This window comes from Thalassophryne amazonica, chromosome 3, assembly GCF_902500255.1.
Source record: "Thalassophryne amazonica chromosome 3, fThaAma1.1, whole genome shotgun sequence".
Lineage (NCBI taxonomy): Eukaryota > Metazoa > Chordata > Actinopteri > Batrachoidiformes > Batrachoididae > Thalassophryne > Thalassophryne amazonica.
Window position 1 is genome coordinate 67,643,762 of NC_047105.1, and position 12,969 is coordinate 67,656,730.

The 12,969-nt window shown below is 41.2% G+C and overlaps 1 protein-coding gene across 2 annotated transcripts in view; it reads left to right on the forward strand.

Annotated features, from left to right (window-relative positions):
• The window catches only part of LOC117506952 (RNA-binding protein 5-like), a 57,786-nt gene extending 47,166 nt beyond the window's left edge, over window positions 1-10,620 (forward strand). Inside the window, exons 17-25 of one of the 2 annotated variants that reach the window (XM_034166626.1) lie at window positions 5,664-5,755; window positions 5,854-6,030; window positions 6,142-6,291; window positions 9,039-9,113; window positions 9,216-9,392; window positions 9,563-9,652; window positions 9,735-9,835; window positions 9,959-10,088; window positions 10,235-10,620. In XM_034166626.1, the coding sequence (XP_034022517.1) occupies window positions 5,664-5,755; window positions 5,854-6,030; window positions 6,142-6,291; window positions 9,039-9,113; window positions 9,216-9,392; window positions 9,563-9,652; window positions 9,735-9,835; window positions 9,959-10,088; window positions 10,235-10,360 (1,118 nt within the window). In that variant the 3' untranslated portion in view covers window positions 10,361-10,620. The remainder of the gene's footprint in view (window positions 1-5,663; window positions 5,756-5,853; window positions 6,031-6,141; window positions 6,292-9,038; window positions 9,114-9,215; window positions 9,393-9,562; window positions 9,653-9,734; window positions 9,836-9,958; window positions 10,089-10,234) is intronic. The other variant, XM_034166627.1, reaches the window with a different exon arrangement.
• The last annotated feature ends 2,349 nt before the right edge of the window (window positions 10,621-12,969 follow it).

The window sequence follows — 12,969 nt, forward strand, 5'->3', positions numbered from 1 at the left end:
AAGGGCCCAGTTTCATAAAGCAGTCTAATCTTTTAGTCTGTTAAACATACTTAGTCGACTTTAGTTAGGCACCCAGTATTATCCATCTAATCACCATTTCACATCACCAGCTAACTTGTAGATTAGCCGTCTTATGTTAGTCGATGAGTTTCAGGGGCATAACGGGCTCCAATGCGCAAGAGTTTTGTTGACTTCCAGGTTGGTCGTTGTCATGAACTGTCCAGCTTTTGTTTTGTTAACTGGCTTTATTGACATTTGCGGACACATATGAACTGCAGAACAATGTGCTTAGCTCTTAGTCTAGCAGTTCTTCTTCTACATACTTACAGCACTTCCGTCAAGTCTTTTTGTGCACACAGTGCTCTACTGTACTGTTGTGACGAAAAGGGAGCTGACCCAAAAGGCGAAGCTCTCAATCTACTGGTCAGTCTCTGTTCCTGCTCTCACCTATGGTCCTGAGAGTTGGGTCATGACCAAAAGAACTAGATCGCGGGTACAAATAGGCTTCCTCAGGAGGGTGGCTGGTGTCTCCCTTAGAGATAGAGTGAGACGTTCGGTCATCTGCTGGGAGTTCGGAGTAGAGTCGCTGCTCCTTTGCGTTGAAAGGAGCCAGCTGAGGTGGTTTGGGCATCTGGTAAGGATGCCTCCTGGGCGCCTCCCAAGGGAGGTGTTCCAGGCACATCCATCTGGGAGGAGACCTCGGGGAATATCCAGGACTAGGTGGAGAGATTATATCTCCACACTGGCCTGGGAACGCTTTGGGATCCCCCAGTCAGAGGTGGTCAATGTGGCATGGGAAAGTGAAGTCTCGGGTCCCCTGCTGGAGCTGTTGCCCTCGCGACCCGAACCTTGAAAAGTGGTTGAAGATGATGTTGATGATGATGATGATGTTGATGCACTGCTCAGCGTAACAGCGATGCCCGGTGGCTAATGTGAGAGTTGTCACAAACACATCATGACAGTCGTCTGCTACAACCATGGCCAAAAGCAAAGGAAGATCTCCATTTGGAAGAGTATAAGCATTGTAGGGGTGCTTGAGTGTTCCATGAAGTGGTGGTACATGATAGCTGCCATTTTTGGAGATAAGACACTTACGTTTTGTCGACTAAAATAAGATTAGCCTCCTCTGTACCAGGCTAAAAATTTTAGTCGGGTAATGTGAAACTTTAGCCGACTAAGCGCTTTGTGCAAAGACTGACATAAAAAAATTAGTCAACTGAGTTTATTCGACGAAAGAAGATTAGACTGCTTTATGAAACTGGGCCCAGATGCGTGACCCACAGTTCATCACAACTAATTGTGTCTAGCAAATTAGGTCCAGAAGCATTGTGATCAGGCAGGGTACAGCCTGGTAATTCAGCCGTCATTGAAGCTCAACAGCACCTTGAAAAAGAGAGCGAGAGCAGAAATCAACAAGAGTAATCAGAGATTTATGACGTCCGCCAATCCGGATCCAGATCACCTACAAAAATCAGTGGAGTCTTCCATGCCCTAATATGTGCGTGTGGTGCAAAGTTAATGAGAATCCGTGAAGTAGTTTTGAAGAAATCCTTCAAAGCCTATATAAAGTGAAATCTTAATCCAGAATCCGGATTCAGGTCACCTCCAAAATGTAATGGAGTCTTTCATGGCATAATACGTATCAGTGGTGAAAATTTGGTGAGAATCCATGAAATAGTTTTGACGTAATCTTTCAAAGCCTATATAAAGTGAATCTTGATCCAGAGTCTGCGTCCGGATCACCTCCAAAATTCAGTGGAGTCTTCAATGCCCTAATATCCATCTGAGTTGCAAATTTGGTGAGAATCTGTGAAGGAGTTTTGACATAATCCTTCAATTTCAATTTATTTTCATTTATATAGCGCCAAATCACAACAAAGTTGCCTCAAGGCGCTTCACCCAAGTAAGGTCTAACCTTACCAACCCCCAGAGCAAGCACACAGGTGACAGTGGTAAGGAAAAACTCCCTCTGATGATTTGAGTAAGAAAACTCAAGCAGACCAGACTCAAGGGGTGACCCTCTGCTCGGGCCATGCTACCGACAGTTTACAAAACAATTCACAAAACGAAAATGCAGGAAATATTGCTGGTGCACAGGACAGGAGGGTTTCAGAAACACATCACACCCATCTCTGGATGGAGCCGCGCCTCAAACAGAGAGGAAAAAGAAACAGAATTGGGCATCAGAAAGACAACAAATACAGTATAATTTGTCAGCATTAACCCTCTGGGGCCGACGCCGTCATATACGACACCCCCTTTTCTACTTTTTTACTAATAGCCCAATTTCATAGCCTTAAGAGTATACATATCATGAATGGTCTTGTTGGATTTGGGAAAATCTACTGAATCTACTGGTACCTTGTTTCCCATGTAACAATAAGAAATATACTCAAAACCTGGATTAATCTTTTTAGTCACATAGCACTACTATTATTCTGAACACTGTATACTGTAGAAACATACTTTTTTTTTTTGCTGAAAAGTGAACTTCGCGGACTTTCGAGCCAGCCGTCCACCAGCCGTCTCCTCACAGAAGCTGTGAGATGCGCAATGTGAGTGTCCAATCGGAATTGGTCACATGGTTTTCCAATATCCAATCGTAGGGCAGAGCAGTCTCGCATGGTATCCCAAAGATTGTTAGGAGCAGCAATATGTTACTCTTTGGGATGTGAATGCTGTTTGAACAGCCCTCTGGCTGCTGGCTCCATGTGTAAAAGCGCAGCGTTGCACATATGAATGAAGTGATCAGCATAAGAAGGTCTCATACAACCTCACGTGGTGGACCAAAGAGTGTCACTGCAAGCAATCCATGCAAGCATCAGTAAATCAGATTCTGTGGAGACTTTCAAGTCCAGACTTAAGATGCACTTATTTTCCCTTTCGTATGGCTAGCGTACTGGTATAGTTTTGTTTTATGCTTTTTACTCTTTTAATTAATTTTATTAGGAAACAGAGCGTGCTGTGGCCTCAACTTTACCTAAATTCTGGGTCTTTTTTTGTAAAGCTTAGGGCTTGTGGCCGGCGATCACCTTAGTATTTTCTGTTTTTCCCGTTGTTTAATGCTGACAAATTATATTGTATTTCTTCTCTTTCTGATGCCCAATTCTGTTTTTTGTTTTTCTCTTTGTTTAAGGTGCAGCTCCATCCAGAGATGGGAGTTGTATTTGTGCTGGAGACCCTCCTGTCCTGTGCACCAACAGCATTTCCTTTATATTCGTTTTGTGAATTGTTTCTGTGAATTGTTCTGTAATTTATGTCTGTAGCATGGCCCAAGCAGAGGGTCACCCCTTTGAGTCTGGTCTGCTTGAGGTTTCTTCCTCAGAGGGAGTTTTTCCTTACCACTGTTGCTCTGGGGGTTAGTAAGGTTAGACCTTACTTGTGTGAAGCGCCTTGAGGCAACTCTGTTGTGATTTGGTGCTATATAAATGAAAATAAATTGAAATTGATAGATTATATTTCCCAATTATTGCACTTTGTCTTCATATGATGATGCAAGTTTTGTCATGTCAGTGTGTTCAGTGACACTGCAATGCAGATCCCATTCCATTGAATCTAACAATCTCAAGCTAATGTTTCATATTTATCACTTTTCATTCTATTGATCAGAAACCAGACTGGATTTGACTGCTAGAGTGATGAAAGGGGGCTCTGGCTTTGCGCTTTTGTAGTCATTGCTTACTCACCACAAAATAGGCTTAGGGGTCCAAGCCCCAGCGGGGCTGGGTACAGTGGTTGCAAAGCAAAAACCCTGTAAGTAACTGTAACACAAAAAAATTAAACAAATCCACTTATAGGGGCCGCTATAGCACCGTGTTTGCATTTTGGCCTTTAGCTCCCAAACCGTACATTGCCCATTCAAGTCCCTTATATGGATTCGTTCACTTGTTCAAGATCAGTCTCTCGATTTCTGCCCATTTGTTCATGTTTTTGAAATTTGCAATTTGCATTCTAAATTATAAAAATTGTTTGTTTGCACTATTTTGCACCATAGCGTGCTGAGTTTTAATTTTTGAGATCTGCACAATAAATGTTCTCAGAATTATATCTGTTTTTGTTTTTTTGTTGTTTTTTAAATTTTTCTCAATTTAGCTTTACTAAGGGACTATATAACCCATTCAGAAACAGTTAAAGTTGGTTCATGACAATGCCATCGCCCATATGGTTCTGTGGGTCAGGCCCACATCCCAACATTTGAAATGTAGGGAGTGGCATGGGCTATGCCGGACCTTGGGAGATGGTCCACATAGCTACCACAACCTGCACATACATTCAGTAGACATATGTGTTTGTTATTAAGATGATTAAGTCCATTAAACATGAAACATGGTCCAATGATAAAGAAAAATGAACAAAAAGATGCCTGCCAAATTTTGTAATAGTTGGTGCCAAGTGGGGAAGTAATAATCTGAAATTAGACGCATAGAAAAGCATGAAATTCAAATCGCAGCAACATATCCATCAAAGACCAACAATGTTCAAAGAAGAATTTTTCATAATTTTCAGTATGAATAGCTTTAAATTACACAGATTGAGCGCTGCAGATGCAATATTTGCTCCGAGAGTGCTCATGGAGAAGTGTAGAGAAGGCCAGAAGGAGTTGCGTTGTTTGTTTGTGGACTTAAATAAAGCATATGAGAGAGTGCCAAGAGAAAAGGTGGGAGTTTACAGCTTCCTCACATATATGAGGAAGCCTTGTGTGGCAGAGACATATGACGGAGGTGCAGGATATGTGTAAGGACAGTCACCACACTGAGTCTGGTGTGCTTGAGGTTCCTTGCTATAATCAGAATTCCTGCGGGAGTCTTTTTCTGAACATTATGTGTTTGCTCAGGGTATGGGTCAGATTAAACCTTATTCAGAAGAAGCACCTTTAAGTGAATGTTATTTTGGATTGTTATATTTAAAAAATATTCAACTCAATCCATTGCTCAATCACCTCTGACCTTCATGTGTACCACAAAGAGAATATTTCTATCAGTGTTGTTGCTCTTTGGTTGAACAGATGTTACGGTAGATTTTGAATATTGATAAATATAGACAGACTGTTACAGTGTAGTTACCTGGATGCACAACACTTCACACACTTGGTGGGAGCAAATTGCACATACTGGAAAAGTATGGACGCCTTAGTTAAATTTAATCCTCTTGAAGGAAAAGTTGGCATGACGGTGCCATCACCCATGTGGCTCTACGAGTCAGGCCCACGTCTTGCGGCTGCATCATTACTTGTCACATGATCCTTGTGTGCTTGGGAGGCGGTTCGCGTAGGTTGTTTGGACCCTGTGTATACCTGCTGTAAGGTGTAGTTGTCTCCCCCACAGCTGTGGTGGTGATATTTTCAGGTCTGGTTTAAGAAAAAGAAAAAAAAAAAAAATACAGCACATAACTCAGACACAAAAATTGAAACAAATGCACCTATAGGGGGCATTATAGCAGCCATTTGCTTTTTGGCCTATAACTCCCAAACCGTATATGGTACATTTAATTGCTTTATATGGATGCGTTCACTGGCTCGAGCTGAATCTCTTGAGTTAGGCCCACATCTTGCAGCTGCATGAGTCACATTGTCCTTGCAGAGGTTCGGGAAGTGGTCCCCATCCAGTATCTTTTTTCTTTAACTTCACTTTCCTCACTGTTTTTAAATGTTCTTTCATTTGTAGCTGTCCCTGACACCTCCAGATACCAATATGATAAGTCTTCAGGTTACTATTATGATCCACAGACTGGCCTGTACTATGATGCTAACAGCCAGGTATGTACTTCATGCCTCACTTCATACATTTCCAAACCCTGTACATATATTGTACATGACACTCATTTTATCACAAACTTTATGCTTGTCATTAATAGTACTTCTATAATGCCACCACGCAACAGTACTTGTACTGGGACAGTGAGAAGCAGGCATATATACCCGCACCAGCAGCATCAGAAACGAGCACAGGTCATGCCTCTGCAGCTACTCCCCCAGCCACAACAACTACAAAAGAGAAAAAAGAAAAACCGAAGAGCAAGTCTGCACAGCAGGTACATATTATCTTTAAAAAACACACTTTATTTTAGCATGCATGGGGGTTGTTTTTAAATGGTATCTGTATTGTTATATTGTTATATTATTATTCCAATATTTATTTGCAGATTGCAAAGGACATGGAGCGTTGGGCAAAAAGCTTAAATAAACAAAAGGAAAGTTTAAAGAACAGCTTCCAGGGTTTGGGACCATCCAAGGAGGAGGACAAGAAGGAGTCTGCAGCTGCCGATGCAGGTTTCTTCCTTTTTGAGAAAAAGGTACTCATTCTCCTCCATTAATGTCACAGAATAATGTACATTTTCCACACCTTTAGTGGTTTCAGTAGCTACCGTCGGCCGTCTTCATTATCAGGTTTGATTTACAAAAATGCAGCCTTCTCACCAGGGTCCTTGCTGAAAATGTACCAATTCGATCGTATTTCAAGCTTATAGAGTCATAGTTTTGCCATTTTAAACCAATAATTAAAGTAATAAGAAATATATTTCTCATTTTCTTCATATCAAATCGCAAACAGCAGAGAGTCAGTGCTTTCTGTGACAACAGAGCTGTGAATGGGAGCCACTGGAAACAGCGTCTCTGCTGCGTGCTGAGCGGAAGAAAAAAAAAAGCCACCATGAAAAACCGACATTAATCCAGGGGTCCTCTGTATCCGTATTTGAAGATATATTCAGAAATTTGGTTTATTTTACAGCTGAAAGGCTTCATGGTTCCAAAAAGCTCTGAGTTTGAAAACCAGCAGACGTGCGCAACAGAGAGAGAGTGGGCGGACGAGGAGATCTGGGGGCACAGCGCCAAAAAAAAAAGCGAAACTTATTTACAGGTTTGACAAATCAGTCCAGTTTCAGCTCTTGTTCAAACAAGGCAGTTAGGTGTTATATTGTTTAAAAAGAAAAAGTAATGTAATCCCACTCAAATTGTTGAAAACTGTCAGGATGACAGAAAAACTGCCTGCTTCACTGGATTAAAAACTGTGTGTCCATTTTTGAAGAAGAGACTAAATGCTATGTCCATTAAATATTAATGTATTTTTAACATTTTCAATGTTGTTTAATTTATTAACTTACACTTTGAAACATGCAAAAAATAACTTTGATCTTACAAATATTACAACATAAGTATAATTTTTTGTTTATTATTCTTACATTCAGTGTGTCTAAAATGACCGAAAATGAGTTAAAATAAGGCTTGCCAAGAATGTTTTAGTGGTATAAAACCATATAGCTTCGGGGGGCCACGGATCCAGGGGCCTGCGGCCCCCTGAAACTCTGACCCGCAATCACATAATTTACCCGGCACTAAAGTGGTCCTAGCTAGAACCCTGCTTCCCACAGCACCTCTGCAAGAAATCACATATAGAGGAAACTATAAAAGGGACATCAGAAGGAGATTCTGGGCAAAAATGCAGATTTAAAACAGTGTAATTTAATTATCAAATAGAGTGTTATCCATAATTAATACTTTTTCCCAATAACCTGAAAATTTTTTATGTGCTCGAATCATAAGAAAATTCCATTCAATTCTTGCCCCCCCCTGACAGATGTTTTGCATGTGGAAAAATGGATATTTTGGGGATACAGTAACAAAAGAAAGATTTATATTATTGTTTTATCTTGTCTGTACATGGCAAACATAGAATAAGGACATTGGGCCACAGGGGAGTAAAGCTGTTGTGCCATAATTCTTTGACAGTCAGTCTCATGATTCAAAAACATTGTAAAAATACTGATTATATCATGATTCTGATTGTTACTTAACAGTAAGTTCTTTTGGCTTCTCTTTGTTTGACTCGGGGTCGTGACAGCAGGTCCGATATGGATTTAAATGTTTATTTGGCACAAGTTTTACACCGGATGCCCTTCCTGACGCAACTCCACATTGCATGGAGAGTGGTCATAATTAAATGTTTTACATTCAAGCTGTCCATAAATATTTTTTAAAACCATTTAGTTCACCTTCAGAAATAGTTATAATCTGAATGCAGGTGTCCAGGAAAGGGACTAGAAAAGTTTGATTGAAGTGGAGGAGGCAAGTAAAACCCTTGATTCTTGGTAATAATAAAAACAATACAGTATTATTGTAATTTGTAAATGAAATGCAGCAACATTCATTTTTAGTGAAGCAGATAACTGTAACAATTGTTCATTTCTGGAAACAAGCACCAAAATTGGAACACATACACCTTAGACATTACTCTTTTTTTTTTTAAAGCACATTAGCCACCTAAATTTTCAATAGGCAGCCAGGTAGGGGTCAATTGAAGAATTACACAGGGGTCAAAATTTAAAAATGCTCCAATCATGTTGAAAGCTACACCACATACTACAGCAATTCAAATGTGTGCAGCTGTTACTTTTTCATTCCGTGTACGTCAGAGGTCTCAAACTCATTCCAGAAAGGGCCAAGAGGGTGCACGTTTTTTTTGCAACCACCCACTGCACCAGGTGATTTCAATGATTAACATCACTTTGAGCAGATGGAATCAGTTCATCAGCAAAATCAGCTGGTGGAATCAGTAAAATCAAGTGGTGGAATCAGTTCATCAGCGAAATCAGGTGGTGGAATCAGTGAAATCAAGTGATGGAATCAGTTCATCAGTGAAATCAGGTGGCAAAATCAGGTGGTGGAATCAGTTCGTCAGCAAAATCAGGTGGTGGAATAAGTGGGTGGTTGCAAAGAAAATCTGCACCGTCTCGGCCCTTTGTGGAACGAGTTTGAGACCTCTGGTCTACGTCCTTATGTAGTGAAACCCCTGACTCTGTGTGTGTGTGTGTGTGTGAGAAACTCCTTACTTGTATTTTGTTTTAGTAAAATAGTACACATTTAGTAAGCTTATGTCTGAGTCGCTATCAGTTACGAGCCTCAACAGATACATGTGTATTTAACAGAAAAAAACAGCTGTAGCATCACAACTCCAAAAGACTGAGACTGCGTTTGTGTAGTGAGAGTAACGATATGTACAGCAGCAGTCTAATTATGTTGAACAAGATTTTTCATTTCCTTTCAGCAACTCGGAGGCTTCGACATGCATGCCCTTATGGTTGAACATTTTAGAATCCTAGAACAAGAAGCTGCTGCAAAGGTTTGTGTGTACACACTTCATGGAAGACACACAACTCTTTCTTACTCATTTCATGGAAGCAAATCCCATAAAATTCCACCTTTATCCATTTTTATATTGCAGAGTGGACTGGTACCAGTTTACAACGAGGACAGTGACCCAGAGGAGGGAAGCTCAGACAGAATGGCAGATGAGGAAGGAATCACTGACTGGAAGAAGATGGTTTGCCTCCTGTGTCGAAGGCAGTTTGCCAACAAAGAGGGTTTACTGCGTCACCAGCAGCTCTCTGACCTGCACAAGGTTAGGACAGTAGCACTGAATATTCTGAACACTGAATATTCTGAACACTGCCATCTGTTCACTGCTTCACATAGAAAATAAGACCTTCAAATACCCCATAATGACTTGTGCATATACTGGATTTTAATGTATGCTTGCGATTACTCAACTCACATTGGTGTTTGTTTCAGCAAAACTTGGAAATACAGAGGAGATCCAAGCTGTCAGAATTTGAGCTGGAGGAGCTGGAGAGGGCTGAGACAGAACGAGTGGAAAGAGAGGTATTTCCCTGAATATGTCATACCTGCTTCTCTGTTTTGGTAATCGTTTGAAGTGAGCACATTTGATATTTCACTCTGACAGCTGATGTACAGAGACAGAGCTGCAGAGAGAAGGGAGAAGTACGGTATCCCTGAACATCCTGTGCCTAAGAAGAAATTCTACCAACCCCCAGCCCTAGCCGTGTAAGTACAGACCACATTGCAAACAGTGCTTATTCCAAATCTGTAACATGTAAATGATTTTTTTTTTCCTCTTAATGTTTTTTTTTTTATATATATTTGCCTCTTCTCATTCACGTCAAACAGAAACTACGAACAGCCCACTAAAGATGGTCTAACAAGTGATAACATTGGGAACAAAATGCTGCAAGGGATGGGCTGGCAGGAGGGCAAAGGTCTAGGGTGCCACCAGCAGGGCATCACAACACCAATCTCTGTGAGCAGCCAACACTTTCAGTTCTTTTGACTTTATGCAGATGGAAAATCCCAGCAAATAGCAAATTCATGTGACCATAACCTCTTTTTTCCCCCACTGTTGCCTGAAGGATACATATGTATGTGTGTCTGTGCTTCTTCCCATAGGCTTCACTGAGGGCCAAAGGCACAGGTTTAGGGATTAAGGGAAGCTCCTATGAGCTGTCAGCATCTGACACCTACAAAGACGCTGTCCGGAAAGCAATGTTTGCACGTTTCACAGAGATCGAGTGAAAAGCATTGAGGAAACTATTAAACTGTGAAATCTTCATTTTATGGCATGTTGATTGTGCAGTCGGAAGAACAGCTGACAGCATTGGGATTTTTGCTTTTGTTTGTACATGTGTAAATAGCTTCTGTTCAATTTGTTTGTAAATGTATATAATTGCTTTTTGTTTAATATTGCAAAATATCCTTAAGTAGATATTACTAGTCGAATGAACTTGTACAGTACATTTTGTATACTTTGTACAGTGTATAAAATGAAGTGGATCTGCTGGGTGTTTCTGTTCTGTGAGTATTTAATACAGTTTAAATATATTAATGACCAGCATCTTTCTACAACTTCTCCGCAATACTCACACGTGCACTTACTCACTGTGATCTTTAAGACAGCTAATAAATTGTCAGACAAGTCTTGACAACTTACCATTGTATTTTTAATATACCCCAAAAAGAAAATTGTGGGTGGGTGGGGGGGGGGTACACTTTTTTTCTGATTTTGCTACTACACAATTACAGTGGAGCTAAAATGAATCAAGATGTGCTTGTCGTGTCAACCTCAAGGTACTTCACACAAAACAGTTCAAGAACAATTTAAAATAAATTAAAAACAAATTTAAAAAGCACAAAAGATCAAAAAATAAAAGAATAAAATAAAAAAATTCACTTTAACTTTAGGAATTAGTCATTTGTATACAGAGTATCTCCATTTTTTTAACAAGTCGCTTTTACAGCCAGTTGTCCTTTGACAAATGAAGAGATGGATACCCAGTTCCAAATGACTGGATATGTCTTGGACTTCATTTCCATCAATTAAGAAATATAAAGTATGTTTCTCACAAAATGACCATGCAAAATAACTTATTGAGGAATGTACCAAGAAACCCAGACACCTCAGTCAGTTATAGTTTTTGGTGGGTGTGATGGGAAAAATGAATCTGGATTGACTCATAGTTTACAGGATAGCATTTACAGTCGTACAGGAAAGACAAAAATAGATTAGATAGAACTTTGATTCCTTGGGAAGACTTCCTCAGGGAAATAGAGGTTCCGGCAGCATTGTGTAGCAGCACACAGGATAAGAAGCACACACACTATATAAAAAAAAAGTTTGTAAATATAAATAAACAAATGTACGAGGTCTGTTATAAAAGTAACGGACCTTTGGCTGGGAAAAAAAACTGGCTTACCTGGAGCGTTGGAAACCTAATCACCCTCAAAGTAGTCTCCTTGGGACTCCACACACTTCTCCCAGCGGTGTTGCCACTGTTGGAAGCATTCCAAGAAAGCCTCTTTTGGAATGGAGTGCAGCTCCGCTGTCGTTGCAGCCATAATGTCCTCTCTTGTCTGAAATCGCGTTCATTTTAATGGTCTTTTAAGTTTTGGGAACAGCCAGAAGTCGCAAGGGGCCATGTCAGGAGTGTAAGGCACCTGTTGAACCACCGGAGTCTGGTTTTTCGTCAAATAAGTGAATTAAGTGAGAGGAATGAGCTGGAGCATTGTCGTGATGGATGCGCCAATTTCCTGTGGCCCACAACTCCGGTCTCTTGCGCCGCACACCATCACGTAGACGATGGAGGACATCCCTGTAATACTCCTTCGTTATTGTTTGACCCTGTGGTGCATACACCACGGGAGTCAAAGAAAACAGTCAGCATTACCTTGATGTTGCTGCGCACTTGGCGCGCCTTCTTCGGCCGTGGCGACGTGGAATGCTTCCATTGTGACGACTGGAATTTGGTTTCCGGGTCGTACCCGTACACCCAGGACTCATCACCGGTGATTATGGTGTCCATAAAGCTGGGATCAGTTTGTGTGGAGTCCAGCATGCCCTGTGAGACTTCAACACGACGTTGCTTTTGCTCCGCCGTCAGCAACTTTGGCAGAAATTTTGCCGCCACTCATTTCATGCCCAAATCTTCTGTCACGACGGAATGTGCCGAAAAAGTACTAATGTCCACCTCTTCCGCAATTTCTCGGACAGTCACACGACGGTCCCGCATAACCACAGTGTTCACTTTGGAAATGATCTCGTCATTTCGGCATGTTGAAGGCCGACCGGAGTGCGGCGCGCACTCTCCACCGTTACGCGGCCATCTTTAAACCGGTTGTACCACTCCTTAATCCGTGTGATGTTCATAGCTTCATCTCCGAAAGCCGTCTGAATTTTCCGAATCGTTTCCACCTGGCTGTCGCCACGTTTCTGGCAGAATTTGATGCAATAGCGTTGCTCCAAGTGTTCGGTCATTTTCCTCGCAATAAAAATCCGACGAGGGGGGAGGACCAGTGCTCACTCAAAGCGTGCTCACAGGCGAATGACGCAACTGACAGGCGTGAAAAATCTCACGCATGCGCACGAAGGTTCAAGCTTGGCTGATGCAGTCACACGTGATTCAAATCCATAAGGTTATTGCAAAAAATAAAAAAGGTACGATACTTTTCTAACAGACCTCGTAAATATCAGACATACTGGTTTACTGGATACTACTGTTCCTCTCCTTCCCGTCCTCCATCTCCCACTGAATTCCTATAAGATCTCTATTGTCGATCCAGGACGTGTTGCTCCAGGAAGTGTTTAGTATTTGGCATTTCTGGTTTCAGTGTCGACTCAACCTTTGTCA